General features: G+C 49.0%; 2 protein-coding genes across 2 annotated transcripts; both read left to right on the forward strand.

The window, feature by feature from the left end:
• The first annotated feature begins 4,579 nt into the window (after positions 1–4,579).
• On the forward strand, positions 4,580–23,292 carry notch1a (notch receptor 1a). The gene is made up of 34 exons (XM_037266213.1): positions 4,580–4,868; positions 5,535–5,616; positions 10,387–10,649; positions 10,755–11,093; positions 11,760–11,882; positions 11,948–12,181; positions 12,259–12,414; positions 12,488–12,673; positions 12,739–12,852; positions 13,220–13,333; positions 13,401–13,634; positions 13,707–13,817; positions 14,894–15,086; positions 15,165–15,310; positions 15,380–15,493; positions 15,839–15,958; positions 16,033–16,185; positions 16,356–16,584; positions 16,652–16,853; positions 16,917–17,070; positions 17,133–17,317; positions 17,389–17,521; positions 17,584–17,841; positions 17,910–18,022; positions 18,123–18,694; positions 18,775–19,215; positions 19,300–19,445; positions 19,529–19,742; positions 19,820–19,904; positions 19,969–20,131; positions 20,222–20,520; positions 20,597–20,744; positions 20,826–20,923; positions 21,015–23,292. The coding sequence occupies exons 1-34, from the start codon at positions 4,808–4,810 to the stop codon at positions 22,218–22,220; spliced, it is 7,389 nt and encodes a 2,462-aa protein (XP_037122108.1). The 5' UTR covers positions 4,580–4,807; the 3' UTR covers positions 22,221–23,292.
• A 327-nt stretch (positions 23,293–23,619) lies between these two features.
• Positions 23,620–27,259, forward strand: LOC119131263 (ATP synthase subunit alpha, mitochondrial). The gene is made up of 11 exons (XM_037265552.1): positions 23,620–23,760; positions 24,239–24,314; positions 24,493–24,662; positions 24,749–24,922; positions 25,000–25,166; positions 25,371–25,671; positions 25,769–25,993; positions 26,096–26,203; positions 26,285–26,429; positions 26,494–26,644; positions 27,047–27,259. The coding sequence occupies exons 1-11, from the start codon at positions 23,701–23,703 to the stop codon at positions 27,123–27,125; spliced, it is 1,656 nt and encodes a 551-aa protein (XP_037121447.1). The 5' UTR covers positions 23,620–23,700; the 3' UTR covers positions 27,126–27,259.
• The last annotated feature ends 13 nt before the right edge of the window (positions 27,260–27,272 follow it).

Raw genomic sequence — 27,272 nt, forward strand, 5'->3', positions numbered from 1 at the left:
CATTGGAGGTCCGGGTTCCCCAGTTTGAGAACCCCTGCCCTGAGGAGTACTAACGCTGAAATTAAACAACAGATTGACCGGAACCAAATGAAATTACTCAAACGGCTCTATATCATATTCAAGCCCTAATTAGGACGAGATAAAATTATAACCTCTTGAAATGAGCGGTAATCTCGTTTCAGCATCAATTAAAGAATGAATTATTGGACGGCGGCAGAATGTCATGTTTCTCCAAGCAGAAGATTGTTTTACAAGCTGCAGAAGGGAGAGCAGTGTTAGGAGACGGACCCAATGAGAAGGTCGGGAGGTTTGGTGGTGGGAGTGCAGACGTCACATCTGTTCCTGCCACTCCCCAGGGTCCTGGGAGCATGGGAACCGTGAACAGAAACATTACTTGCAGCGGCCTTCCCAAAGTGCAATTCATTTATCAATTGAGGTAAATGGAGCTAAAGGTTAGTCTCGTGCGTCGCATCTTGGCAGGGAACGATGGTTTCGTTGGAGGAGTTTCATCGCGGCACCATTTATTTTAGCATAGATAGTGCTGGGAAAATGGACGTGGAATGTAAACAAAAGTCTTGTTGAGTTGCGTAAATGTGCGCTATAAAGGTATTTGTCATTTTAGGATCGTAAACATGATTGGTAAAAATGGGTAAAGAAAGTTTGGCAGTTTGGAAAAGTTTCACCCAAAAAAAAATGTTTACAAAATAGCAAAACACAAAAAGAAATCTCCTTTTTTTTCAGTTTTCAGCCGGCATAAAAAAAAAGATAATCTTTCAGAAACATCCGAGGAGCTGTTTTTGTTCTTTTTTTTTTAACTTTGACAGCGTGGATTTTCGACCACACATAAAATTTGCCTGTTAAATATCATGTCAGAAATCAAGTTAACCATTAGGATTAGCATGTAGTTCAAGTTCTCAAAACATATCAGGATCAAGTTATAAAACATAAATGTTCCTGTGCTTATCGCAGTCCACCCAGTCACAGTTATGGAGAGGTAAGCCATCTTGAGAAGATGATTTATTTTGGACTCCTCTATGACAGAGTTGTCAGTAAAACAGGCAACACGGCGAATGCCTGGCCGGGAGCCTAAAATCCTTCTAACGACAGACATGACATCCGCTGCTGTCCGTTGACTCAAATGCGTGCGTGAACGTGGGAGTTCCTTGTCGACAGCTCGGGCACGTCTCAAAAGTCGGGCTACTGCTGAACGACATCAATTAAGGTTGCTTTGGAAATCTCTTTGCCAGTTGTGGCAAGTATGAATACTTCAGTAATGACATTAAGTAGTCTATACATCTACTTAACAAATGTATCTGGATCCGGATGATTTTATTTTGTGCAACCATTAAACAAAAAAAAATCTGTATTTTTTTTTCCCCAGTTGTCATTTACACGAGTATCTGCACTTTTCCCACCGCTGCCCATCAAAGTGATACCCGATCAGGTTTTCTGAGCAAGGATCCTCAGGGGTACGCCTCGGGGGTTGCGTGAAGCGTTTGCCTCGCGTGCTGTCGACCCGCCGCGCCAGAATGAGGCACATGGTGCCAACAGCTGCCTCGGTGAAACGCTAACCCCTCTAAATGCTCTGCCCGCTAAACAGAACTGGGCTCCGACGCATGCCGGCGATGGAGACGGGGTTAGGATGGGGTTAGGAGTGCGACCGGGGTGTCCCAGCTGACGCCGTGGAGAAAGGAGCCTTGACCCCTGCGGGATGGTTTATTAAAGTGCGGCGGTCGCCATTCTGGGGGGCCGACGGCGAGGGAAACCCAAAACCCTCTTTGGCAAACAGCACCGTGCACGCCACAAGTCACAGTCTGTATGTTTACATTTGGAAAACGTCGGATTACCGTGCTATATTTATAAAATGGATGGAACGGATTAATGGCATTTCAATGCGTTTAAATGGAGGGAATTGATTTGACATGCGAATGAAGTTGCAATGCATGGTCATAAAAGTCAAAATTCGTAACTCATTTGTCCGTGTCTTTTCCTAAGCCTCAATTTGTGACTATTTTGGTGCGACTGTCAGCCAGCGTGTGAATGGCGGTAATCTCGTCTCAACCTGCCTCGACAGTCCAGTGAGAGTTGGGAGGGCGCTTGAGTGAGAAGCAAGGTCAGGGTGACAGTTGTCGGCCCATTTGGACGGAAAGTGATACGGCGGACAGCTGAGGGTTCATTCGGAACATCTTAACATTCACTTTACTCGCCCATTGGTTGTAATGAACGTGGAACTGGAGGGTGAGTGGAAATCTCAGCGTCTGTGCCAGTTTAAGCCCCGCCCCTACAGACCACCAATCCTGTCTCATATGCACGCTGATTTACACTTGTCGTGTAGAGAGGCCGCAAAAGAGATTCCTGAAGTTGTTGCAGCCACCCAAACCTTCTCTAATCATAGTCGCCATTCCAACCTACTCGTGCACACTCACAAGGAAAGCCCCCCTTGGTGGGCATCACCTTCCTTCAGGCCTCATATCAGGTGGTCCCTAAAATAAACAACAGCAAATATGATATGAGTTGGCCGGGTGGTAATGGTAATGGATCTTTGTGAGGGTGGGGGCTATCTGAGATTTTCCATTGAATTTAATATTCATTCCATTAATTCATTCTCAGCTGCTTTGCCAGGAGCTTCAACACATACTGCACCTTTAATATTTTTTTTATCAGTTTAAATGTGTTTAAAATATTTAAGGCTTAAAATATGTAAAAAAAAATGTGTATAATATACTGCATCTTTTTAAAGTGTGTTTTAATTATTTTAAATGAGTTTGAAATATTTAAGCCTTCCAATATGTAAAAAAAAAATAAAAATATACTGCACCTGTAAAAAAAATCTGTTTTAATCAGTTTAAATGAGTTTCAAATATTTAAGGCTTCAAATATGTAAAAAAATAAAATAAAATTACAGATTTTTATCTGAGGGTATAACACCGGTTGGTTCCTTCTAATGGCTCAATAGTGAGGAGATAGTCAGGGGGACTCTCGCATATTTAGCTTGTGTTTCTCCAGTTGTCCTTTCTGTGCCACTTGTCACAGGCTTGTGAATTAGAGCCCATTTCCTGCACTTTCTCACTCAGGACTTTAAAAAGTGTGTGCGGGGACAGCACGGAGCCAGGGCTTCCTGTTCTTCATTGTCTGCCAGCCCTCATTTATGAACACATACATACACTGCAGCCATTTTGTTGCTTGCAAGTTTTTGCAGGCGAGAGGTCTGGGAGCATGGAAGTCATGATTAAATAATTGACGCTTTGGCTTTAGTTCCCCTTTAAACCTTTGCTGAGAAACTACAACCATTTTCGTAATTATCAGTATATTTTTTTAATCTTAATTTTATCACAGCCTACATGTGTTGACTTGACTTTAATGCTGTTTTTTTTTTCCACCGCATGCTTCAGGCAGACTTCTTCACAGCAGTGTCCGGGCATGTTTTACAATTAAAAACAAAAGTGTTTAAAATGCAAACATGCAATAGACAATGGAGCAAAGTGATAATTGGGACACCTGAGGACCTCTGTTCTCTGTTTCGGAGGCGTCTATATGCTCCTGAGACAAAACAAACAGAGGCCTGGTGGGGAGGGGGGACTGGGCGAGGCGTCAACATTGGTCTTGATAAAAGCCAAGAGCGCTTTTCCCACTCACTTATCTAGCAACAGGCTGTTTTCATACAAACATTGGCGGATTCCGGCCGAGCGCATCCGTAAACGCCAAGCGAAGTGTGAGAAACTTTTCAGCCGTACGAGTCTTGTCTTGTATTTCAAAGTGTGCTGCTATGAAACGAAGCTTTGGTGGTGTGGCATTGTTAGAAACGTGGATTGATGACATTATTTGCACGCTGCATAACAATAGTAAAAGTCCGCACAGTGTGGGTTATCAGTTTGCTATTTTCAGACGTTGTTGTAAGCGCTTGTGAATGTCAGACATTGAGGTCAAATGAGATCACTGGCTAGTCATACTTTCTCCCGTGAACTTTAAACTCAGGTTCATGATGATGATGATGATTAACGTCTAAGTTTGGGACTTTGTTTGGGCCACAACACACGAGCTGCTCTGTTCGTGACATTACTCGAAACATGCCCGTACACATTTGATATTCCCACCTCCCTCCACGCTTTCTATTATTGCAACACATTTTTTGGCGAGTCCTTCTAATCTTTCCCGCCTTTCCCACGTCTCGTCAGGCCTCACCCCAAATTGGCGCCGCTCCATTTGGCCGTTATACCGTCAAGGAGCAAAACATGAGTAGCGGTGTTGTAATGAATCATAATCTTTGCCCCCTGAGGCTATGAAACTGTGCAGCAGTTAAATTTAATAAAATGAGGGAAAACTGTGGTGGAATTTTCCTCGTCAACTTGTCACAACACAATATAAATCGATTTCACATAACTCATTAGTATTCATTCATTATTTATTACAAATTCCTGGGATTTGAACACATCTGTATAGACTGTTTTTTTTTAAATTTCTGAATCGTTTCAGATTCTCGAGTGAGACAGTGAAGCGTGCCCCCCACCCCCACCCCGAGCAGCTGCGAAGGAAGGGAGGGGGGGCAAAGTGGGAGGACCTGAGCGCACCGACTCGCCTCAACACCTCATTAAGAACTCTGCCAGCACAAAGTTAACATCAACGACCTGACTCTGCGAGGATTTACTGGAGAAAAAGAAAGAAAAAGTTTTTGGTGTGCGCGCGTGCGTGCTATTTGAGTTTTTTGCAATATTTTTTACCCCTCACACCTGGAGTACCCCCGTCATTGTGGATCTATGCTTAACCCTACGCGGGACTCAAGCACACTTTGTGAAGTAGAAGAGGAGGAATGTATCGTTTCTTTGCGAGACTAACATTTCTCCTTTCGGCCGTTATTTTCGTCTCACAAGGTAAAAACGGTTGTTTGTCGCGAGTGAGTCTGTGTGTGCATTTTACGACCGGCAATTTTGCAGTCATCTGCAGACGCTAATGAATTTGAGTTAAATGTATATTTTAAATTCCCTTATGTCCCCTGAACAGACTAATATTTTATGTTTTTAAAAATGAAACGAACATTGTAGATGTGTAACTACGTGGGGAAAAAAGTCGTTCCCAATGTGTTGAATTGAGCCGGTTTTGAATAACACGCAGGATAATGGAAGTTGCGTGTGTGTTAGGGCCTGGGGGACGCTCAAGGGGACTTTGGGGGGGGCACCTTTTGTCTGCATGTGTGGGAGAGTGTGTGTTGGGGTGGGGGAGTGCGGGTGTGCAGGAGGTAAACAATGCACGAGGAGAATGTTTTATGGCTCGTGCTGGACTGATTTCTTTTGTTCCCTGTTTGAGTCCAGCAGCTGCCGTGCGCTCCCCCCCCCCCCCCTCCTCAAAGTGTGCTCACCCCACCAAGGAAAGCCACGCACCATCAGGATGCACACTCCTCGTCTCCCACCTGTGTCCTTTACACCCCCCCGCACTATATTTTTAATTAAATATATCAGGATTATATATGTGCATTAATGTGAGTTGTGTATAATGCATGATTTAAAATACAAATCAAGTTTATTGTGTGCATTCAACAGGTCTTAAATGCTCACTACCCACTGAGTCCTGCCTGAATGGAGGAAGGTGTGAAGCCGCCCCCAATGGGAACGGAGACTGCAAGTAAGTCAATCAAAACATATACATTGTTGTTCTGCCTTTCAATCGGAGTACTTTTGGGAGTAGATGGGAAAAAAAACAGGGCAAGCCTCATATTCCACCATTCCCAATTCCAGCCTTTGAGCAGCCCCTGCGCCCGGCAACCAGAGGCCCGGCGACCCTCCTCTAGCTCCGGTGGATTTTGTTTAGTGTTACCACCACCATAGGGACCAACCGTTTCCTCAAAAAAAGGAAAGAAAAGGCCTCGACGGGCCTGGAGATGTGCGGAAGGGCCAGTGGGACAAAAAAATCCCCCCCCTCCTCCATCCCCAGCGCCCGTTAATGAATGCAAGACCCCCTCGACTGCAAAGTGCGAGTGCGCGTCCAGCCCTAAATCTTGTTTTTCTGCTCTTTCATTGGGGCGACAGCTGGGGCTCGCCCGCCGCCCGTCGCCCATTGTTGTGCAGCGGGGAATAATGCTGTGTGACTAATCGGAGTGGGCCTTCCCATCATGCCGCAGACACCCCAAACCTCTGGCGCAAACCCCTCCCACCCAGCACCCTTCCACATCCAAAACCCTTGTGTCCCGCTTTCTGAATGGATAAGCCCCCCCCCCCCTGACCTCAAGCCTTTGCATCACTCGTGTGTGTGATCTCCATTAGAAGGCCAGATGGCTGTGAAATCTAATTGGTTTAGATGTCAACAGAGTGAGATTGATTGGACTAAAGTGCTGAAATTTGAAGGCAAACAAGTGTGTGTGTGGGTGTAAAATGTTGCCTATTTATTTGATATCTGTTGTTTTCATATTGACTGTTGATCCTTTTGATCTTCCATCCGGCTCACCCAATATTAGGTTTGGTTGGATGGTAAAGACGAGTCCAAATGATCCCTCAGTCCTTGTTGAGGAGTCGCTTCCTCAACTGTGGTTCCAGGGTGGGCCCCCTCATCTTCCCCCCTCGGGGCATGTGGTGGCGGCAGGCGCCTCCTCTCCTCCGTTGGGACAAAAGGGCGAGCATTGAGGATGCGATGCTACTAGCCCGAGGCCATCAATTCAAAGTATCTAATCGGCGCACTCTGTCCACACGCGTGCATATGCTCGCATCCACACGGGCTCTCCTCCGCCTCTACAAAGAGGTTCCTGTGTGGCTCGGCCCCCGATTGAAAACAGACAGGATAGATGGTCGACGCGCCGTTCTTCCTCTTCCTCCTATTAATCATCGTGAGCCGAGCAGCCATCAGTCAAGCAAGCGTCGGGAGAATCCATTCAGCATATGGTGACACAGTTGTAAAGGGGAAAGATCCAAATCCTCTTTGGTGGGTTCCCACAAGGCGTGAGAACCCCGAGTGTAAATTCACTCGTCGGCTTAGCGTGGGTCTAAACTGGTAATCAGATGTCTTTTTATCTGTTGTTTTGTTTTCATCCCAATGGGTTTACTGGGATTATAGATCTCCGTTTCGAGACAATGCCGCTGCCCTCACCATCTAGGAAATGTAAAATTTAGTCACCCAGGAACTTTCATCCGTCCATTTCTTCATTAGGCTCGAGGTTTACGAGATACTGCAAACTGAAGTTGCATAATAATAAACAAACCCAGGAAACACCTGCAACTGCTTGAAATCCAACATTTCCCCAAAATAGACCGCCGGCCGGCTGGATCGGACCTCTCCGACCTTGCACCGAGCTGTTTGCTATTGCGTAGCCACGGTAAAATGTCTGGCTGGCAAAAGCCCTTCTGCGGCGGGCTCCCAAGTAGCCCGCAAGCACAAAGCCATGCTCCTCAAGGAATGCCGTACTTCATTTGTCCTCCTATAGGATTACCAGCATGCTCCGGGCTCATCTCCATGCGAGCCTAAGCCCATCAGAAGTGTACAAGTGTGCCCCCCCCCCCCATTGCCTGGATGCCCTGATGCCAACAGTCAAAGGGTGCGTGGCTGCTCCTGTTCTGTTGGTGGCCTGTTGGTGCCTTTTACGTTCTCATCATTTGACCTTTGCCCCCTTCCAAAGAAGCACTCCAAAAACGTTTATCTAATTTCTTGCTATTTTGTGGGCTTAGTTTCGCTCTTGCTCTGGTGTCGAAGCCTCCACAAGACACACTTCAAACGGTTCAACTCTTGCGCTGGTGGCTCAGCGAGGGCCAGAGGGCAAATGGTTCAGCGAATGCGTGCGACGCTCCATCTGTGCTTTAATTACGGAGGAAGCCGACAACGAGGCGGTGTTGGATTTCCGCTGAAAAAGACACAAATAGATGGGGAAAAAAAAAGATGACAGCTGGCAAGGGTGGCATAGCGTGAAGCGAGGATGAAAGATCAACAGAGATTGCAGGTCGAGTGGCAGATGTCAATCAGCTGAGTGGATGTTTGTGCACCGCGTGAGGTGAAGCGACCAGTGTCAGACGCTTGTAAATCTTTCCACTTGGCCGAGACAGGAAATAGCCAACGGTGACACTTTTTGGGAAAACATAAACTTCTCCACAGCGTTGGTATTTTCCACCCCACAATCGGTCTGCTTTTGCGTCGTCAGTGGGGGATAAAGTCACCACGGAGAATGGCAGATGGCAGGCCTGGCCCAGTCACTCGGGAGGGTGTGCGAGGATGCATTGAGAGGGGAAAAGGCAAAAGAGGCACCCCACCACCCCCCAACCAACACAAAAGTGCTTCGGGTCAGAGGTTAGGGGAGCATCTGCTCCGGGCCTGAGGGGGACATTGCATCGTCGGGAGAGACCTGTTGCCGTGTGGGTGGGTGGATCTTATTCAGGACAAAGACCATGCGTCAAAAAGCAGTTGAGACCAAAAACAAACATTGATGATCTCATTTGTTTTTATGGCATTTATTTGTTATTTGTTCGACTGTAGCTAATACCAGTATTGGCTCCGCCCACAAAAATAGAAAAATGCCATTTATTTTATTTAATCTTGAGAAAATTTGCTAAATTGGGATATATAGGTCTTTCTTTAAAATAATCTGTCATTGTTTTTTTTTGGGGCAAATTTTATGTATCAAAAGTACTTGTGGTATCGGTACGTGGTATCGGTATATGCGACCACTCAAGAATCAAGGAATCAAACCGCTTTTTCATACTATGCTGAGGTGGAATTTGAATCGGGGATACTTCAAAGCCTCCGTGAATGCCTTCGCAGCCTTGTGCCGATTGTAACCGTCTGGACTCCCCGTGGTGCACACGGGCCCGTTAAGAGGTCTCACCTCTCTAAAGTCAACAAGAGAAGTTTCGGCAGCACCGTGTGACCGGTGGGGGAGGGATGCTGTAAAAGGGGAACTAGATAGAGAGTTAAAGTTTGGGGAATATATATATAAAAAAAAAAAAAGAGAGGAGTTAAGACCTAAAGTGTGTTTGGGCTGAGAAAAAAGCAGAAGTTGCAACAGCTGACTTCACATGATGTCCCCCCGGAGGAGATGTTGGCTTGCCGCCCCCTCCAGCGGGACAAGGGGGGCGTCGGGAGAAAGAAGGAGTCTTGTCCAACAGCTGCCCTCATTAACATGCGCACCTGCTCCCTGCGGAGACGCAAACAGATGCCCCCCCCCCCCCCACCCGACACACACACAGGCCCAAATTCAAACCATAGCACTTTTTTTTTTTTCCGCTGAGCAAACAGCAGCATTGTAACTTACAAGAGACAATGCAAAACAGATTATTATCATTGTTGCGTAACCTGTTTTTATTTTTCTGACTTGCAACATTTTAGCAGGGGCTGCACGGTGGACCACTGGTTGCCTCACTTCTTGTGCAGAGTATATATGTTCTCAACTAATTAAGAATGATTTTAAAAAATGGTTTTGAAGATACAATATATTAAACATATACACTGTAATTTTTTTCGACCCACCCATAATGAACCCGTGACCCACTTTTGGGTCCCACTCCACCAGTTGAGAATCACTGCCCTCGACTTGCATGGTCCACAAAGCATTTAGATTACTAGACTCCTGTAATAGTTTTTGCATCTATTCAGCATTTTCCCCTTTGTTTATTTGTTGTGAATAATAAATTACAAAAATGTCAATAACTTCCTGGTTCATTATAACAACATTGATTATTTAAGAACAGCAGGAAAATCTTAAAATTCATTAAATTGTAATTTTTTTGTAAATTCATTATAAATAAAATTTTAAAATTAGCATTATTTTAAATATTTTTTTAAAAACTAAAAATACAAAAAGATGCATAAAGTTGTGGTTATCTTTTAAATAAAAGGTTTATTCATCTTAAATACATGACGTATGCATAATACAATTTGAAGATGCACATTGACTTGGGATCAGCTTCAGCTCAACCGTGACCCCAAAACCAGGACAAGCGTTGCAGAAAACGAACAATCACACTCCGCAAGCAATGTGACTGTAGCAGCATCTTCGCTTTTGTGTCTGAATGGCAGCAAGGAATTTTTGGTGGAGGCTTATGTCCTGAATGCACCACTACATGGTGGGCTTCCATGGCGCGGCATGGTCCCCTTGATCTCCGCGCTCATTGGGGATGAATGTGGACAACGTGGGGGCTGAAAGGTAGCCAGAATGGGCCAGACTCTCCTATGGGGTCCCTCGCCTCAGCACAAAGTATTTTTAAGGTTCAGAGAGAATCTAATCCGGAAGAACAACACCCCTGCCGGAGCGGGTGGGAAAATATGAGTGCACATTTTCCGACTCGTGCTCACATACAATATTACCTTGTGAAATGTGAGACATTTTTGGGTTGGTTGCTTAGGTAGCAAAACTACTCAAAAACTTTATTTTGAACACACATTTCCCTCCAATTAACAAACCCGTTTTCTTCTCACCAGGTGTCCCAGTGACTACGTAGGCAACCGATGTCAATTTCCCAACCCGTGCAGCCCGTCGCCATGCCGCAACGGCGGCGAGTGCCGCGCCGTCTCCCACGGCAACACTTTCGACTTCCGCTGCGTGTGCCGACTGGGTTTCACCGACCGCCTGTGCCTCACACCGACCAACCATGCCTGCATGAACTCGCCCTGTCGCAACGGGGGAACGTGCGACCTCATCTCGCTCACGGCCTTCCGCTGCCGCTGCTCGCCTGGATGGTCTGGTAGGACGATCAAATATTTTTTACATTATATTTTATTTCATTTATTTTTATTTTTACGTGGGATTATTACTGGAAATGTAACTATGTGTCAAAATGTCTTTGCAGGCAAAACATGTCAACACCCCAACCCGTGCGCTTCCAACCCGTGCGCAAATGGCGGCCAGTGCTCGGCCTTCGATTCCAACTTCATCTGCACTTGCCCGCCGGCCTTCAACGGTCAAACCTGCAAGCAAGACGTCAACGAGTGCGCCCAGAGCCCGACGCCCTGCCTGAACGGCGGCGTCTGCGTCAACGAGGTGGGCTCGTACCACTGCCGCTGCCCTCAGGACTACAGCGGGCCGCACTGTGAGAACCGCTACGTGCCGTGCAGCCCGTCGCCTTGCCAGAACGGGGGCACCTGCGTCCAGAAGGGGGACAGCGTCTACGAGTGTAGCTGTCTGCCGGGTAAGCGATTGGAATAAGACTACATTTGCTTTTCTACCTAAAGCTCGGAGTCAAATCTGAGCAAGATGAATGACGACAGGAAACGGTGGTGCAGACGTTTCCTTTTGATAACCCGACAGCCAAAGTTGTGTTAAAGCCTTTTAAATTTAATGTAGCTGTTTTTTTCCTAAACTAACCGTATACTTTTTAAAATAGGTTGATCAATTGTTACTAAAATAAAACATTTGACATATGTGTTAACTGTGTTTCAGAATGACTTTAAAATGCACAATAACTTTTATAGATGGACTTAGTTAACCTTCTCTAAACTTGCAAAATCAGCCAAGGAGTCATTTCACAATCTTCAAAAAGTCACAAATAACACGAGAAAATATTTTAGTTTCGACTCACGTTCTTGCATGTCAAAAGACATCGCCATTATTCCAGCTGCATGATTTCAAATCAAGCACTTGAGTGTGTGTGTGTGTGTGTGTGTGTGTGTGTGTGTTAAAGTTGAAGCCACGCTGTGTAACTCTTACGGGTGTCCGTGCTGGAATGTGGCTAGATAGCAAAGCCCGGCGAACGCAGGCTGAGCCGTTGCTCGCTAGTTAATCATACTGTAAAACTTGGCGCAGTTGTGACCGGATTCGTTTGTTGTTCCTAATTGCATCCTCGTTGTGTTATCAGGATTCACGGGTCAGAACTGCGAGCACAACATTGACGACTGCCCGGGCCACAGCTGCCAAAATGGCGGCGTATGTGTCGATGGAGTCAACACCTACAATTGTCAATGCCCGCCTCATTACACAGGTAAATTAGGCATAAAAATTCCTCACATGTGCCACGTCCGACTCATCACAATTTCATCTCCCCAGGCCAATACTGCACCGAGAACGTGGACGAGTGCGAGCTGATGCCCAACGCGTGTCAGAACGGCGGCACCTGCCACGACACTCACGGGAGCTACCACTGCGTTTGCGTCAACGGCTGGACGGGAGACGACTGCAGCGAGAACATCGACGACTGCGCCAGCGCCGCCTGTTACCACGGCGCCACCTGTCATGACCGTGTGGCCTCCTTCTTTTGCGAATGTCCGCATGGACGTACAGGTATGAGCAAGTGGCAAAATAATAATGAAAAGAAGAAAAAAAAAATCCACCAATGATGTTCTTTCTTGGGCTGGTAGGTTTGCTGTGCCACCTGGACGACGCTTGCATCAGCAATCCGTGTCAGAAAGGCTCCAACTGTGACACCAACCCAGTCAACGGAAAAGCCATTTGCACTTGCCCGCCGGGTTACACCGGCTCGGCCTGCAACTCGGACATCGACGAGTGCTCCCTCGGTACGCTCGCTTTCTCCTCCCTCCGATTTCACTTCTCAAGCAAACGCGTGATACATTTTGCACCTTTTTTCAGGCGCCAACCCTTGCGAGCACGGCGGCCGCTGTCTCAACACCAAAGGCTCGTTCCAGTGCAAGTGTCTTCAAGGGTACGAGGGCCCGCGATGCGAGATGGATGTCAACGAGTGCATGTCCAATCCGTGCCACAACGACGCCACTTGCCTGGATCAGATCGGAGGATTCCACTGCATCTGCATGCCAGGTATGAGCACCATGGAATAAAAGAAAAAGTCACAAATGAAATAACCGTGGTTTGATCCCGTATAGGTTACGAGGGGGTCTTCTGCCATGTCAACACGGACGAGTGCGCCAGCCAGCCTTGTCTCAATAACGGCAAATGCGTCGACAAGATCAACTCCTTCCACTGCGAGTGTCCTCAAGGTGAGAAAATACCAGAGGACATTCCTTCCACTCTTTCTGTTCAGACATTACAGACAACAAGAGTGGATCATTAACCTTTCCGTTAATGATTATGCTCAACCTCTCGACATGAAGGTAAACAAAGAGTCTAAAACATCTTTGGCGGGCACGGACGTTTGTGCTCAAGCTTAGCGCCAAAACCGGAGGCAGGGATTGGTTTACGGTTCGCCAGTCTGAGCCCATTGTGTTATTTGAAAGAAACTTTCAGGCCCGCGGGAGAGGGAAGGGAGGGAGGTAGGGCCTTTGAGTGGTGTTGCTGTGGAGTGCTTCATTAGGGAGGGAGAATACGTTTGATCACCAAGTATTCTTTGTTGAATTCCACCCGCAGGATTTTCAGGGAATCTGTGCCAGGTTGATATTGACGAGTGCGCCAGCACCCCTTGTAAAAACGGAGCCAAGTGTACCGACGGTCCCAATAAGTACACCTGCGAATGTGCTGAAGGTACGCCGTCTCTTTTCTGCTTTTGTATATATTCTTTGGAAAACACGCCATTCATCTTTGCGTCCAGGTTACACAGGGCAGCATTGCGAGACGGACATCAACGAGTGCTACTCGGACCCGTGCCACTACGGCACCTGCAAGGACGGCCTGGCCTCGTTTACATGCTACTGCCGTCCCGGCTACACGGGCCGCCTGTGCGAGACCAACATCAACGAGTGTCTGAGCCAGCCCTGCAGGAACGGCGGTACTTGCCAGGATCGGGAGAACACCTATATCTGTTCCTGCCCCAAAGGCACCGCGGGTGAGCCCCTCGGCAGGTGGAGAATGTTGATTCCACAAATGGCGCTTGGTTAATTTGTTCCCTCCGGTTCAGGTTTCAACTGCGAGATCAACCTGGACGACTGCAAGAGTCACCCCTGCGATTACGGGCGGTGCATCGACAAGCTCAATGGCTACGAGTGTGCGTGTGAGCCGGGCTACACAGGTGAGTGAGTTACAAGTGCAAGTGGGGTGGTCCCCCGAGCATAAGGAGGGGCGGATGGGACAGGTGGCTAGCGGACCCGCTCTGGCGGAACAATGGTGTCGGATTGCCTGTGTGTGATGGGCTTTGAAAGAAGCACTCTCCCCAACCCAATCCACGAAAAAAACAAAACACACGCTTGAATAGAGTTGGTAAGATGAGCCTTTAAAAGGAAAAAGGAGTTTAATAAAATTTGTGTGATTGCAAGTCCTCGTCCTGGCCCGACAGAACCGGTTCTGACTGGTAGTGTCTGTGCGATTATGCTAAAAGAGGGCAAGCCCGGACCAAGTGTGTGTGTGTGTGCAGGCTGCTGTGTGACCCCCCCCACCCGCCTTCGTCCGATCTGTCTTTTTGTGCCGGCGTGGGGAGTGTGGAGGGCACGGCGGGACGCAAGGGGACAGAGGACTATTGTAACTGATGATGAGGCGGTTGGGCCCCTCCCCTCCTGATTGATGAAGAGTGAGGGAGGAGGGAGTCGGATAGGGGATCGTGAGGAGGAGGAGGGGGGGGGGTTAATTGTTACTTGGCCGTGTGTGAAATGGGTCTGGCCTTCTGTTCCTGTAAACAAGTCTTGTGAGGTTAGGTGTCCCTGGATTGGGGGGTGGTGTGTGTGTGTGTGTGTGTGTGTGTGTGTGTGTGTGTGTATGAATAGGGAGAGTAGTCCCCCCCCCCCCCCACCTCCTTCCTGGCAGCACCTCCCCCTCCCAGGTCCCAAATGCTCCTTCTGCCTATTCAACAGGCTGCCATTCAATCGATGGCGGCAAGGCAGACCCCCCCCCCCCCCCCCCCATCCTCCCCCCCTCCCCCTGGGGCCACCAGGCTCGCTGCTCCTGCTCTTTTCAATTGAACGCTCAGGGAGTTTTTAGTGTTCACTCTCTATTGTCCAAAAAGCCGCACTGTTCACCTCAATTGGGGGGGGCTCAAAGAATACCACAGCGCAGAGCAAAGTGTCCAGCTGTGCTTTGATAATGTGCAGAAATTCATGTACAGGCATGTCAAAAAAAATGTTGGCGCCTGAAAATATCGTCGCATCCTTTCAGGAACAATGTGCAACATCAACATCGACGACTGCGCCATCAACCCGTGCCACAACGGCGGCACGTGCGTGGACGGCATCAACGGCTTCACCTGCCTCTGCCCCGAGGGCTACAACGACGCCACCTGCTTGTCTCAAGTGGACGAATGCGGCAGCAACCCCTGCATCCACGGCCGATGCCACGACCTCATCAACAGGTGAGCGGAAAAGCATCATCGGACGATTTAATCGCCGAACCCGTGACCGTGACACTTTTTTTTTTTTCCTCAACAAAGCTATAAATGCACCTGCGATTCTGGCTGGAGCGGCCCCAATTGCGACATCAACAACAACGAGTGCGAATCGAACCCGTGCATGAACGGAGGCACCTGTAAAGACATGACCAGCGGCTACCACTGCACATGCAGAGCGGGCTTCACAGGTCAGCCACCGCCATTCTCACCCGTGCTTCTTTCTTTCCCGCCATCTAACCAAATCTAATCCCGCACAGGGCCCAATTGTCAAACTAACATCAATGAGTGTGCATCCAACCCCTGCCTCAACCAGGGCACCTGCATGGATGACGTGGCAGGATACAAGTGCAACTGTCAGCTGCCCTACACCGGTACGACACGCTTGCTATCAGGGATGCTTGTTTTTATCTTCACCATGTGGAAAGATCTGCCTGTCTGTGTTGGAGGGATAACATAGAATGTGTGTTTTCCTTGGAGGGAGGGGGGGGGTGATGTAGTGTGCCACAAATGGGAGATCTCCAACTTGCTCCACCCCCCCCCCCCCCCATTCCCATTCCCATTTCCGCCACGTCCTGTTTCCTGTCTGTGATCGCACAATAACAGGAAACAGGAAAGCCCTTCCTATTTGGTTAAGTCGTCATGGAAATGGATAAGGAAAGAAGGATGGAAAAGCGAGGCCCGTGCACTTAGTGCCGCTTCAATGTTTTTGTTCCCAGGTGAAAACTGCGAGACTTTGCTGGCTCCCTGCAACTCGAGACCGTGCAAAAATGGCGGACTATGTAAAGAGTCTGAAGACTACCAGAGCTTCTCATGCAGCTGTCCCAGCGGGTGGCAAGGTGTCTATTTCTGTCTTCATCCGGACGTGCATCTTCCGGCTCACGCAATTAACGACACCCTCCTTTAAATCAAGGTCAAACTTGCGAGATTGATATCAACGAATGCGTGAAAAGCCCGTGCCGCAATGGAGCGCTTTGTCACAACACGATGGGAAGCTACCAGTGCAAGTGCTTGCCCGGCTACACGGGTCAGAAGTGCGAGACTGACGTCGATGATTGCAAGCCAAGTAAGGACTGTTTGGAATTTGCAATATTTATTTTTATTTTATTTTTTATTATTTGTTTTACAATCTATTGATCATATAGTATATTTATTTGTATTATTTTTTTATTTATTTTTTCTATTATATTTTATACATCGTGTGTCGCTCGGGCTCTAATTGAACTCTCGTTTCAGATCCGTGCAGCAACGGCGGTTTTTGCCGCGACGGCATCAACACGTTCACGTGTACGTGCCCGCCCGGCTTCCGCGGCGGCAGATGCGAGCAGGACATCAACGAGTGCGAAAGCAACCCGTGCCGCAACGGCGCCAACTGCACCGACTGCGTCAACAGCTACACGTGCACCTGCCCGCCCGGCTTCAGCGGCATCAACTGTGAGATCAACACCAACGATTGCACCGACAGGTAGCTCCGCCCCCTCGTCGCCAAATTTCTATTTCAGATCTCTTTCAACTCTATTGTCTTTCCTCAGCTCTTGCTTCAACGGCGGCACGTGCGCAGATGGCATCAACGCCTTCACCTGCCTGTGCCTGCCCGGATTTACCGGCAGCTACTGTCAATATGACATCAATGAGTGTGACTCAAGGCCGTGTCTCAACGGTGGCACCTGCCTTGACAGTTTTGGAACGTACAAGTGCACCTGCCCGCCGGGTTACACGGGGGTCAACTGCCAGGTAGGCTTCGATATCAATTGTTGTGTAGTTTGACGTTAACGTGTCGTCTTTGTTTTTTTTTAGAATCTCATACGCTGGTGCGATTCGTCCCCCTGCAAAAACGGGGGCCAATGCTGGCAAAAGGGGGCTTCCTACACCTGCCAGTGTCAATCCGGCTGGACCGGCCTCTACTGTGACATCCCCAGCGTGTCCTGTGAAGTCGCAGCCAAACAGCAAGGTAGTTATTGCCTCGAGGTCATGAAAAGTACAAATTTGTTCACCGCCATTGTGCGCTTTCAGGTGTGGAAGTGGCTCACCTGTGCCGGAATTCCGGTCAGTGCTTGGACGCCGGAAGCACGCATTACTGCCGCTGCCAGGCAGGCTACACGGGAAGCTACTGCCAGGAACAAGTGGACGAGTGCTCCCCTAACCCGTGCCACAACGGAGCCGCGTGCACTGATTACCTTGGAGGCTACAGTTGCGAAGTAGGAGATTGATTTTAAATCCATGCATAAAGTTCAAGCGCACAAAAACTCACGTCGGTCTCTTTCGCCAGTGTCTCCCCGGTTACCATGGCGTCAACTGCTCCAAGGAGATCAATGAGTGCCAGTCTCAGCCTTGTCAGAATGGAGGCACTTGCATCGATCTCATCAACACATACAAGTGCTCTTGTCCCAGAGGAACACAAGGTACATGATTGCACTCCAAATTTGCAAATCCAGACTCACCTCAACTCTTCCATCTCCCACAGGTGTCCACTGCGAGATTAATCTCGACGACTGCAACCCGTTCAGCGACCCGCTGACCCACGAGCCCAAATGCTTCAACAACGGCAAATGCGTGGATCGCATCGGGGGCTACCAGTGCGTGTGCCCGGCGGGCTACGTGGGCGAGCGCTGCGAAGGCGACGTCAACGAGTGCTTGTCGGATCCTTGCGACCCCCGAGGCTCGTACAACTGCATCCAGCTCACCAACAGTTATCGTTGCGAATGCCGCACCGGATATACAGGTAACGATTTTGCGGAGACGTGCGCCTCATCAATCGGTAACCTAATCCATGTCTTTTATTTTTACCAGGCCAGCGTTGCGACAAAGTTTTTGACGGCTGCAAAGGAAGACCTTGCAGAAATGGAGGCACGTGTGCGGTCGCCAGTAACACTCCTCATGGCTTCATCTGCAAGTGCCCACCGGTGAGTGAAGCTCCATCCTACTCTCAGTATTGATCATTTCAGTTCTCATCTTACTTATTAATATTTCAATTATGACCATTGTGTACCTCCATCCTATTAGGGCTTCACTGGCTCCTCCTGCGAGTACGATTCTCGCTCCTGCGGGAATCTAAACTGCAAGAACGGAGGCACGTGCGTATCGGGCCACCTGGGCCCGCGCTGCCTGTGCCCTCCGGCCTTCACCGGACCCGAGTGCCTGACCCCGACCGACAGCCTCTGCATCTCCAACCCGTGCTACAACGGCGGCACTTGCCAAATCACGCCCGACGCGCCGTACTTCCAATGCAGCTGTCCCAGCAATTTCAATGGCCTGCTGTGCCACATCCTGGACTATTCCTTCGTGGGTGGCTTCGGTCGTGACATTACACCCCCGCCGGAAGTGGAGGTGAGCTGCGAGAACCCCCAGTGCGACGAGTGGGCCGGCAACCACATCTGCGACTCGCTGTGCAACAACCACGCGTGCGGCTGGGACGGAGGAGACTGCTCCCTGAATTTCGACGATCCCTGGCAAAACTGCTCGGCGGCTCTGCAGTGCTGGCGCTACTTCAACGACGGCAAGTGCGATGGCCAGTGTAACAGCCCCGGATGCCTTTACGATGGCTTTGACTGTCAGGGCCAGGAAGGGCAATGCAAGTAAGTCTGAAAATGGTGAAATACAAAGTCCACAAATTGTCAAAAATGATCCAGTTGATGAATACTTTTTGATCCCACAGCCCGCTTTACGACCAGTACTGCAAAGACCACTACGCCGACGGCCACTGCGATCAAGGCTGCAATAACGCCGAGTGTGAATGGGATGGCCTGGATTGCGCAAACAACATGCCAGAAAAGCTAGCGGATGGCCATTTAGTTCTGGTGGTCCACATCCCGCCGGAGCAGCTTAAAAATCACTCTTCGGCCTTCCTCAGAGACCTCAGCGGGGTTCTTCACACCAACGTGGTGTTCCGCCGTGACGGCAAAGGCGAGCCCATGATCTTCCCTTACTACGGCAACGAGCAGGACCTGGTGAAGCACAACGTGCTGAAGCGCTCGACGGACGGCTGGCCCGAGTGGGCGGCCATGCCGGCCAATGTTTTGGGTCAAATGAAAGACACCGTGTCTGCCATGGTCAGCCCACGCAAACGCAGAGAGCTGGATTCTCTGCAAGTCAAAGGGTACATACCATTCATTAAACATCATTTTCAAACCATAATTGACACCAGAGTATCCATTGACAATTCTCTGCTTTCAACATGTAGGTCGATAGTCTACCTGGAGATTGACAACCGCCAGTGTTACCAGCAATCCAGCGAATGCTTCCAAAGCGCCACGGACGTCGCAGCGTTCCTCGGAGCGCTGGCGTCCAGCGGGAATCTCCACGTTCCCTACATTGAAGCTGTCACCAGTACGGATCTTAATCTTTCCTGCGCATATTGACATCACTTGGAATACTTGAGTGACCGTGACTCTTTTTTTTTTTTTCTCCAGGTGTGAGACCGACTCCTTCGAGTTCAGAGCTCTATCCCATGTACGTGGTCTTCCTGGGATTAGCAGCGTTGGGTTTCGTCAGCCTCGGCGTTTTGGTGTCACGCAAGCGACGACGAGAACACGGCCAGCTTTGGTTCCCGGAAGGATTCAGAGCGTCAGAGCCCAGCAAAAAGAAACGCAGAGAACCGGTCGGGGAAGATTCTGTCGGACTGAGGTGAGAATGCATCCTGGGATATGAAGGCGGTGGCGGGTCCGAGTCATCTAATTTGATCTCCTCTTTCATTTCAACAGGCCTATGAAAATATGTGACATCAACCTCATGGACGACAATCAAAACGAATGGGGCGACGAGGATCCCGACTGCAGGCGTTTCAAAGTGAGCCAAAGATTCGAATCATCAATAAAACAGCACTTTTTGATCATCGCTTTAATGTTTGCAGTTTGAGGAGCAGTCCATGCTGGATCTGAGGGACCGAACTGACCAGAGGAAATGGACCCAGCAGCATTTGGATGCGGCCGACCTGCGTATCGCCTCCGTCGCCCCGACGCCTCCCCAAGGGGAGATAGAGAATGACTGCATGGACGTCAACGTCAGAGGACCAGGTTCTTTCTGCTTTTCCACTCCTTTCATCCGAGCTAGAAGATGAGCCTTCAACCAGATTCATCCCTTCATCTCCTACTTGTCTTTTCCAGACGGCTTCACCCCACTGATGATCGCCTCGTGCAGCGGCGGAGGACTGGAGACCGCTAACAGCGAAGAGGAAGAGGATCCTTCCGCAGAGATCATTACAGACTTCATTTACCAAGGCGCAAACCTCCACAACCAGACGGACCGCACGGGCGAGACGGCCCTCCATTTGGCCGCCCGCTACGCCCGCTCCGACGCCGCCAAGCGCCTGTTGGAGTCCAGCGCCGACGCCAACGTCCAGGACAACATGGGACGCACTCCTCTTCATGCTGCTGTAGCTGCTGACGCACAGGGCGTGTTCCAGGTAAATGCCTGGTGCCTAGATATGATATTGGAATTGTCTGTCTGTCCTAACAGTTAACCAAACCATTTTTTTGCAGATTTTAATCCGAAACCGTGCGACGGATCTTGATGCGCACATGCACGACGGGACAACGCCGCTGATCCTGGCTGCCAGGTTGGCAGTTGAGGGCATGGTGGAAGAGCTCATCAACTGCCACGCCGACGCCAACGGCACCGACGATTCTGGTAGATAACGCTTTCTACACTTCCGTACTTCATAAAGTATTATGGTGACTCACCCTCCTCCCCTTTTTTCTTCCTTTGCAGGTAAATCTGCGCTTCACTGGGCCGCGGCTGTAAACAATGTGCAGGCTGCAGTCATGCTGCTGAAAAACGGTGCCAACAAAGACATGCAAGACAACAAGGTTTGTGGAATAAAAGGATTTGACAAGTGCAGGAGTTCACATATTGGCAAAATATGATATGATGGTTATGTTTTATTTTCATTTCTTTTAGGAAGAGACGCCAATCTTCCTCGCCGCACGTGAGGGAAGCTACGAGACAGCCAAGATTCTTCTGGAGCACTTTGCTAACCGCGAGATCACCGACCATCTGGACCAGCTGCCGAGGGATATCGCCCAGGAGCGCATGCACCACGACATCGTGCGCCTGCTGGACGAGTACAACGTGGTCCGCAGCCCGGGCCTTCACGCCGCCCCTCTTAGTACCTCCTCCAGTCTTTCGCCGCCGCTCTGCTCGCCCAATGACTACCTTAGCAACCTGAAACCCAACTTGTCGGTCAAGAAGGTGCGCAAAGGAGGCAAAGACGGCGGCAAAGACAACAGGGTGAAGAAGAAGAAGTCACTGGACGGAAAGGGCAATTTGCTGGACACGTCGGCCGTGCTATCCCCGGTGGACTCCCTGGAGTCCCCCCACGGCTACCTGTCGGACGCCGCCTCTCCTCCCATGACGTCACCATTCCAGCAGTCACCCCCGATATCCCTCAATCATCTTCAAGGGAAGGGCGACTCGCATATGGGTCAGATGAGTATGCCTTTTGATCCCAACCCACCTCGACTTTCCCACATGCCGGTGTCCAGCCCTAATAGTCAGGGGAGCACGTCTATAGGGGGCGGCAGGGTCAACCAGTGCGACTGGATGTCCAGGATGCACCCGGGCAGCTTCCACCAGGCCTCGCCCATGTCCCACAACATGATGGGAGGCCTCAGCGGCGTCAGCACGGCCACTTTGTCACAGATCATGGGCTACCAGAACCTACAGACCACCCACCTGGGCTCGGCCGCTCACATGATGCAGCAGGCCCACTCGCGCCAGCTGCAACACCAGAACTCCAACTCGGCCACGGCCGGGCAGTCCATGACGCAGAGCTTCCCCGCCATGGAGCTGAACGGCGGCAGCGAGATGCAGCAAAACAACGGGCGCTCCATGGCCATCCACAGCGTGATGCCGCAGGAGACGCAAATCCTCGGGGCCCAGTTCCTCACCCCTCCTTCCCAGCACAGCTATTCGGGGCCCATGGACAACACACCCAACCACCAGCTGCAGGTGCCCGACCACCCGTTTCTGACGCCCTCGCCCGGCTCGCCCGACCAGTGGTCCAGTTCGTCCCCACATTCCATGTCCGACTGGTCGGAGGGCATCTCAAGTCCCCCGACCAGCATCCACTCGCAGATGAATCTGATCCCAGAGCAGTTCAAGTAGGCTCTTATGCAATGTACAAGCAGGAGACCCGACACTGAAGATCCCAACATGGTCCTTAGTTTTATACTACTAACAATTGTTTTTGTACCTTTTTATTTATTGATGTGCTGGTTTGACCTGAGAATATAAAGAAGATGCTTTTATATTTATGTTTTTCTAATTTTATTTTTTGTTCTGTATGGATGGGAAGACTAGACAAATTTAAAAAAGGAGTGTCAGAAAAAGAGACTCCCCGTTGTGTACACTGGCTATTTATTTCTCTTTGGTTGCTACATTCACTGGATTGTTTTCTTTTGCTTATTCCCTTTTACGAGGTGTAATTGGGATTATGTTGCATTATGTATATAGGACTTTGTTTTCTTTAAATATTTTCAGTATTAACTTTTTTTTCAAGTGACACACATGCCACATTGCATTTTGCCAAGTCTTATCACTGAGTATCTGTTAGATGATCAAATATATATCAAGGGACGCCTGCCAGAATGTGGTCTTACTGCCTGCTTACTGAGATCTTGTTAGCTACTTTTGAAGATTGAGAGATGCGATCCAAAAAAGGAGAAGTGCATCCAAATCAATCTGAGCCGTTGATTGACCGTTGATTGAGAATGTGGTATTTTTGCGACTAGAAAGAAGACATTATTACGTATTTGATCGCAAACCAATGTTTATGGTTACCATGTTTAACCTGTCGTGTTAACCTGCGGCCCCTGTTTCTTGAAAATGTTACAGTTCAAGTTAGTGCCAGTGTGGCATTTAGTTTTTCCCAAAAAAAGCAAATGTGCATTTGTGGGATTTCTTGCATAATGTATGCAAGGTGGAAAAGAAATGTGTGTAAGAAATACAGTTAGGGACCTTAACGACAGCTTCCCTGCACTTTGTTGAGATGTGTAGGGTAGGCTGTTGAAACGTCATGTTTTATAAACTAACTCAGAGGTTAAATCTTTTTTTTAAATGAAGGTGTAATTTAAAAAAGGTATCAACCTTGATGCAAAGTTGTAGTTTGCAAATTACTTCCTGATAAATAAAATGTGTAAAAATGGACTTGATTCAATAAAAGCTGTTGCGTAAAAAAAAAAAAAATTGATTCTTGTGTTTTATTTATTATGAAAGCAGTATTGATGTTGCGCAGAGAGAGAGAGCGAGAGAGAGAGAGAGAGAGAGAGAGAGAGAGAGAAATGGCGACCGGAAGTTAGCACGCTACCGGTTCAATATGTCGGACCGTCAAAAGAAAAACATGTCGGACGACAACAATACAATAAATTGTTGTTTCACATCTCAAAATATCAATAGTGTACATAAAATACACCTGTAGGGTATACATATGATAAAACTGAATGAAAAATAAAAATTAGAATTTTTAAATCTCAAGCTTCACTGGTGAATGACTTCCGGGTTGCAGTGCCCTTTCTTCCCCTCCATCCGGCGGCTACTCAGCCTTCTCTCAGCTCAGGGAGCAGGACTGTCATCGCAAGACTCCAACATGCTGTCAGTACGCGTCGCAGCGGCTCTTGCCCGCGCACTCCCTCGCCGGGCCGGCTATGTAAGCTCATCTCACGTCAATTGACCCATTTTCTTTAGTTCGTTTCATTGTGGTTAAGGAGGTCTTTAGCATGAAAAATCATGGCGGAGTTGCGTTAGCGGACTTGTTAGCATGCGGAGGACACCGGGCCTGTCACTTCGCCAATACTGCTAATCGACACGTACATTTATTTATTCATCGTTTATTCATCGCATTGATAAGTCGTCAGCGTGAATGACGTCGACGCACAGACATTAGCAGTGTTGTCAGTCAACAGTGAATTCTCCTCTGAAGGTCACGTTTGTCCAGTTCACCATGCAAGCTTTTCATAAAAACATAACATGCCAACTTCATGCAACTCTCTGATTTCATCACACGATATCTAGGCCTTCTTATTTATGTGACAAGTCCATTTTCGCTACAGTCTGCTGGTCTTTATGGATGATGTCAAGTATGCTAATTGTGTTTGTTTTTACTTTGTCTTTGTTGTATTTTAAAGGTGTCAAAAAATGTTCCTGCAGCATGTGTGGCAGTCAAGAACCTCCACACCACCCACCCATGGATGCAGAAAACAGGTAATTGTGGAAAAAAGTCAAGTAAAAAAGACATTTTCATTGTGTTTACATTATGTCAAGTGAATAAATACAAATATATTTTCATCGACTGCAGTAAACCTATTTTTTATTTTAGGTGCCCATCCCTAAGTGATCTTTGAATTTCAGACCTCCCTTTTATTTCTTACATTAATTAAAGGCACTGCAGAGGTTTCTTCTATCCTGGAGCAGAAGATCATGGGAGCAGACACCAGTGCTGATTTGGAAGAGACCGGCCGAGTGTTGTCCATCGGTGATGGTATCGCCCGAGTCTACGGTCTCAGGAACGTGCAGGCCGAGGAGATGGTGGAATTCTCATCCGGACTTAAGGTTGATACTTACCCATGTTAAAATGAAATTTAAATTGTCCACAAAAGAAATCACTTATCCTTTATTTTGTTTCTGCTCATTTCCAGGGAATGTCACTGAACTTGGAGCCCGACAACGTTGGCGTGGTGGTGTTCGGTAACGACAAACTAATCAAGGAGGGCGACATTGTCAAGAGGACTGGTGCCATTGTAGACGTCCCCGTCGGCGAGGAGCTGCTGGGGCGCGTCGTGGACGCCCTTGGAAATGCCATCGATGGAAAGGTGATTGAAATCCTCAAGGCACAACTGCAACACTGCTGCATCATCACAAACTTTCTGTTTCCACTTTTCCATCACAGGGCCCCCTTGGCTCCCAGACCCGCAGGCGTGTGGGTCTGAAGGCGCCTGGCATCATCCCCCGTATCTCTGTGAGGGAGCCCATGCAGACTGGCATCAAAGCCGTGGACAGTCTGGTGCCCATTGGCCGCGGGCAGCGTGAGCTCATCATTGGCGACAGGCAGACCGGGTAGAAGGATTTATGTAATACAGTATTTCAGCACTTTACAGAGTCCCTTTGGTTGCGTTTGACTGCATTATACTGCCCTCTTGTGGCCGCGTGACGCACACACCAGATTAAGCCCAAATGCTGATTGCTGCTGAAATGCCCTTATTAGCAGAAAATGGGGTGGATGGAGCCGGACCACTTAAGTCTGCGAATAATTTTCCTCAGAAAAACCGCCATTGCCATCGACACCATCATCAACCAGAAGCGCTTCAACGAGGGCACCGACGAGAAGAAGAAGCTCTACTGCATCTACGTGGCCATCGGACAGAAGCGGTCCACCGTGGCCCAGCTGGTCAAGAGGCTGACAGACGCTGACGCCATGAAGTACACCATCGTGGTGTCAGCCACCGCCTCCGACGCCGCCCCGCTGCAATACCTGGCGCCCTACTCGGGCTGCTCCATGGGCGAGTACTTCCGGGACAACGGCAAGCACGGCCTCATCATCTACGACGATCTCTCCAAGCAGGTGAGTTTCACCAAAGCGGACTGCTCAGACATTGGTTGCTTTTTTGACATGAAGATTTGAAAGTCAAGGAATGAAATGACTTGTGTTCCTCCGCCAGGCCGTCGCCTACCGTCAGATGTCCCTGCTGCTCCGCCGCCCGCCCGGCCGTGAGGCTTACCCAGGAGATGTCTTCTACCTGCATTCCCGCCTGCTGGAGAGGGCCGCCAAGATGAACGACAACTTTGGCGGCGGCTCGCTCACCGCCCTGCCCGTCATCGAGACGCAGGCCGGCGACGTGTCAGCCTACATTCCAACCAACGTCATCTCCATCACAGACGGACAGGTGGCCAGGAACCGCCGTTAGCTTCTTGTTGTATTTCTGCCAAGTCTTAAATTGGATCCACAAAAGATGCTGAGCGCGTATCACTGCAATTTTCTCCTTCAGATCTTCTTGGAGACGGAGCTGTTCTACAAAGGTATCCGTCCTGCCATCAACGTCGGTCTGTCAGTGTCGCGCGTCGGCTCAGCGGCTCAGACCAAGGCCATGAAGCAGGTCGGTTCCGCTTGCCGGGTCCCGTCTGAAGCGATCCACCAAATCGCACCAAGCCAACTCATTCCGTCTGTTCCCCGCCAGGTGGCCGGTACCATGAAGCTGGAGCTGGCCCAGTACCGCGAGGTGGCCGCCTTCGCCCAGTTCGGCTCCGACCTGGACGCCGCCACGCAGCAGCTGCTGAACCGCGGCGTGCGTCTGACAGAGCTCCTCAAACAGGGCCAGTACTGTAAGTGTCGACAGCAACAATATGCTTTTGGGCTTTTGAAACTCTGCAGCCCGTCCTCCCGCAGCTCCCATGGCCATTGAAGAGCAGGTCACCGTCATCTACGCCGGCGTGAGGGGGCACCTGGACAAGATGGACCCCAGCAAGATCACCAAGTTCGAGAAGGGCTTCCTGCAGCACATCCTGAGCCAGCACCAAGACCTGCTGGCAGCCATCAAGTAGGTTTTCCGCCCCACAATGTGAAGCCATTGTCATGCTGTTACATGAAGCAGTTTAGTTGTACTGCTTTTAACTTTAGTTTCGCTGAAGATGTTATACATTTTCCCTGCTTTTAATTATGTCAGAATTATTTTGAAACCCTATTTTTATTAGTTTCACTTCATTGCCCCTCACCCCTGTAATTGCGTCACTGTTTTAAAACTACTTTAGTCTGGCAAGCCAGACGACCTTGTAGGAAAGTAGCGCCTTCTGGTGGCCAAATGTCGAATGTTTATATTTTTAGGTTTGCTATTTTAGAAACATGATTAGCATGTTTGAACCTATATTAATTCTGGACAGCTGTACAAAAAACTACAATGATGCAAACTTGAACAAAGGCAGTAATACTTTTTTTTTTGCAGGACCGACGGACAAATTTCTGAGGCCTCAGACGCCAAGCTCAAACAGATTGTGCTCAGCTTCCTCTCCAGCTTTGAGTAACGTGCAAAAGGCATTCTTCACTTTTTATGTTGCGCTTTTGGTTGTGCTCCATGTGTGCTCCTAGCTCGCTCAGTTGGTCAACACGTCATCTGTAATGTACAGACAGTCAAAAGAATAAAAAGTATTCCAACAAATGCTTGACTTTAT

The sequence above is a fragment of the Syngnathus acus genome, chromosome 12 (genome assembly GCF_901709675.1).
Source record: "Syngnathus acus chromosome 12, fSynAcu1.2, whole genome shotgun sequence".
Classification (NCBI taxonomy): Eukaryota; Metazoa; Chordata; class Actinopteri; order Syngnathiformes; family Syngnathidae; genus Syngnathus; species Syngnathus acus.

What these genes read in the sequence shown, in the direction of transcription:
- LOC119131263 (XM_037265552.1), top strand. Translation starts at nt 23,701, where the DNA reads ATGCTGTCAGTACGCGTCGCAGCGGCTCTTGCCCGCGCACTCCCTCGC. An exon ending in GAAATGCCATCGATGGAAAG is followed by an intron (nt 24,923 to 24,999) that starts GTGATTGAAATC and finishes TTTCCATCACAG; the next exon opens with GGCCCCCTTGGCTCCCAGAC. An exon ending in GACCTGCTGGCAGCCATCAA is followed by an intron (nt 26,645 to 27,046) that starts GTAGGTTTTCCG and finishes TTTTTTTTGCAG; the next exon opens with GACCGACGGACAAATTTCTG.
- notch1a (XM_037266213.1), top strand. Translation starts at nt 4,808, where the DNA reads ATGTATCGTTTCTTTGCGAGACTAACATTTCTCCTTTCGGCCGTTATT. An exon ending in GTGTGAGCCGGGCTACACAG is followed by an intron (nt 13,818 to 14,893) that starts GTGAGTGAGTTA and finishes GCATCCTTTCAG; the next exon opens with GAACAATGTGCAACATCAAC. An exon ending in CAACGGCACCGACGATTCTG is followed by an intron (nt 20,745 to 20,825) that starts GTAGATAACGCT and finishes CTTCCTTTGCAG; the next exon opens with GTAAATCTGCGCTTCACTGG.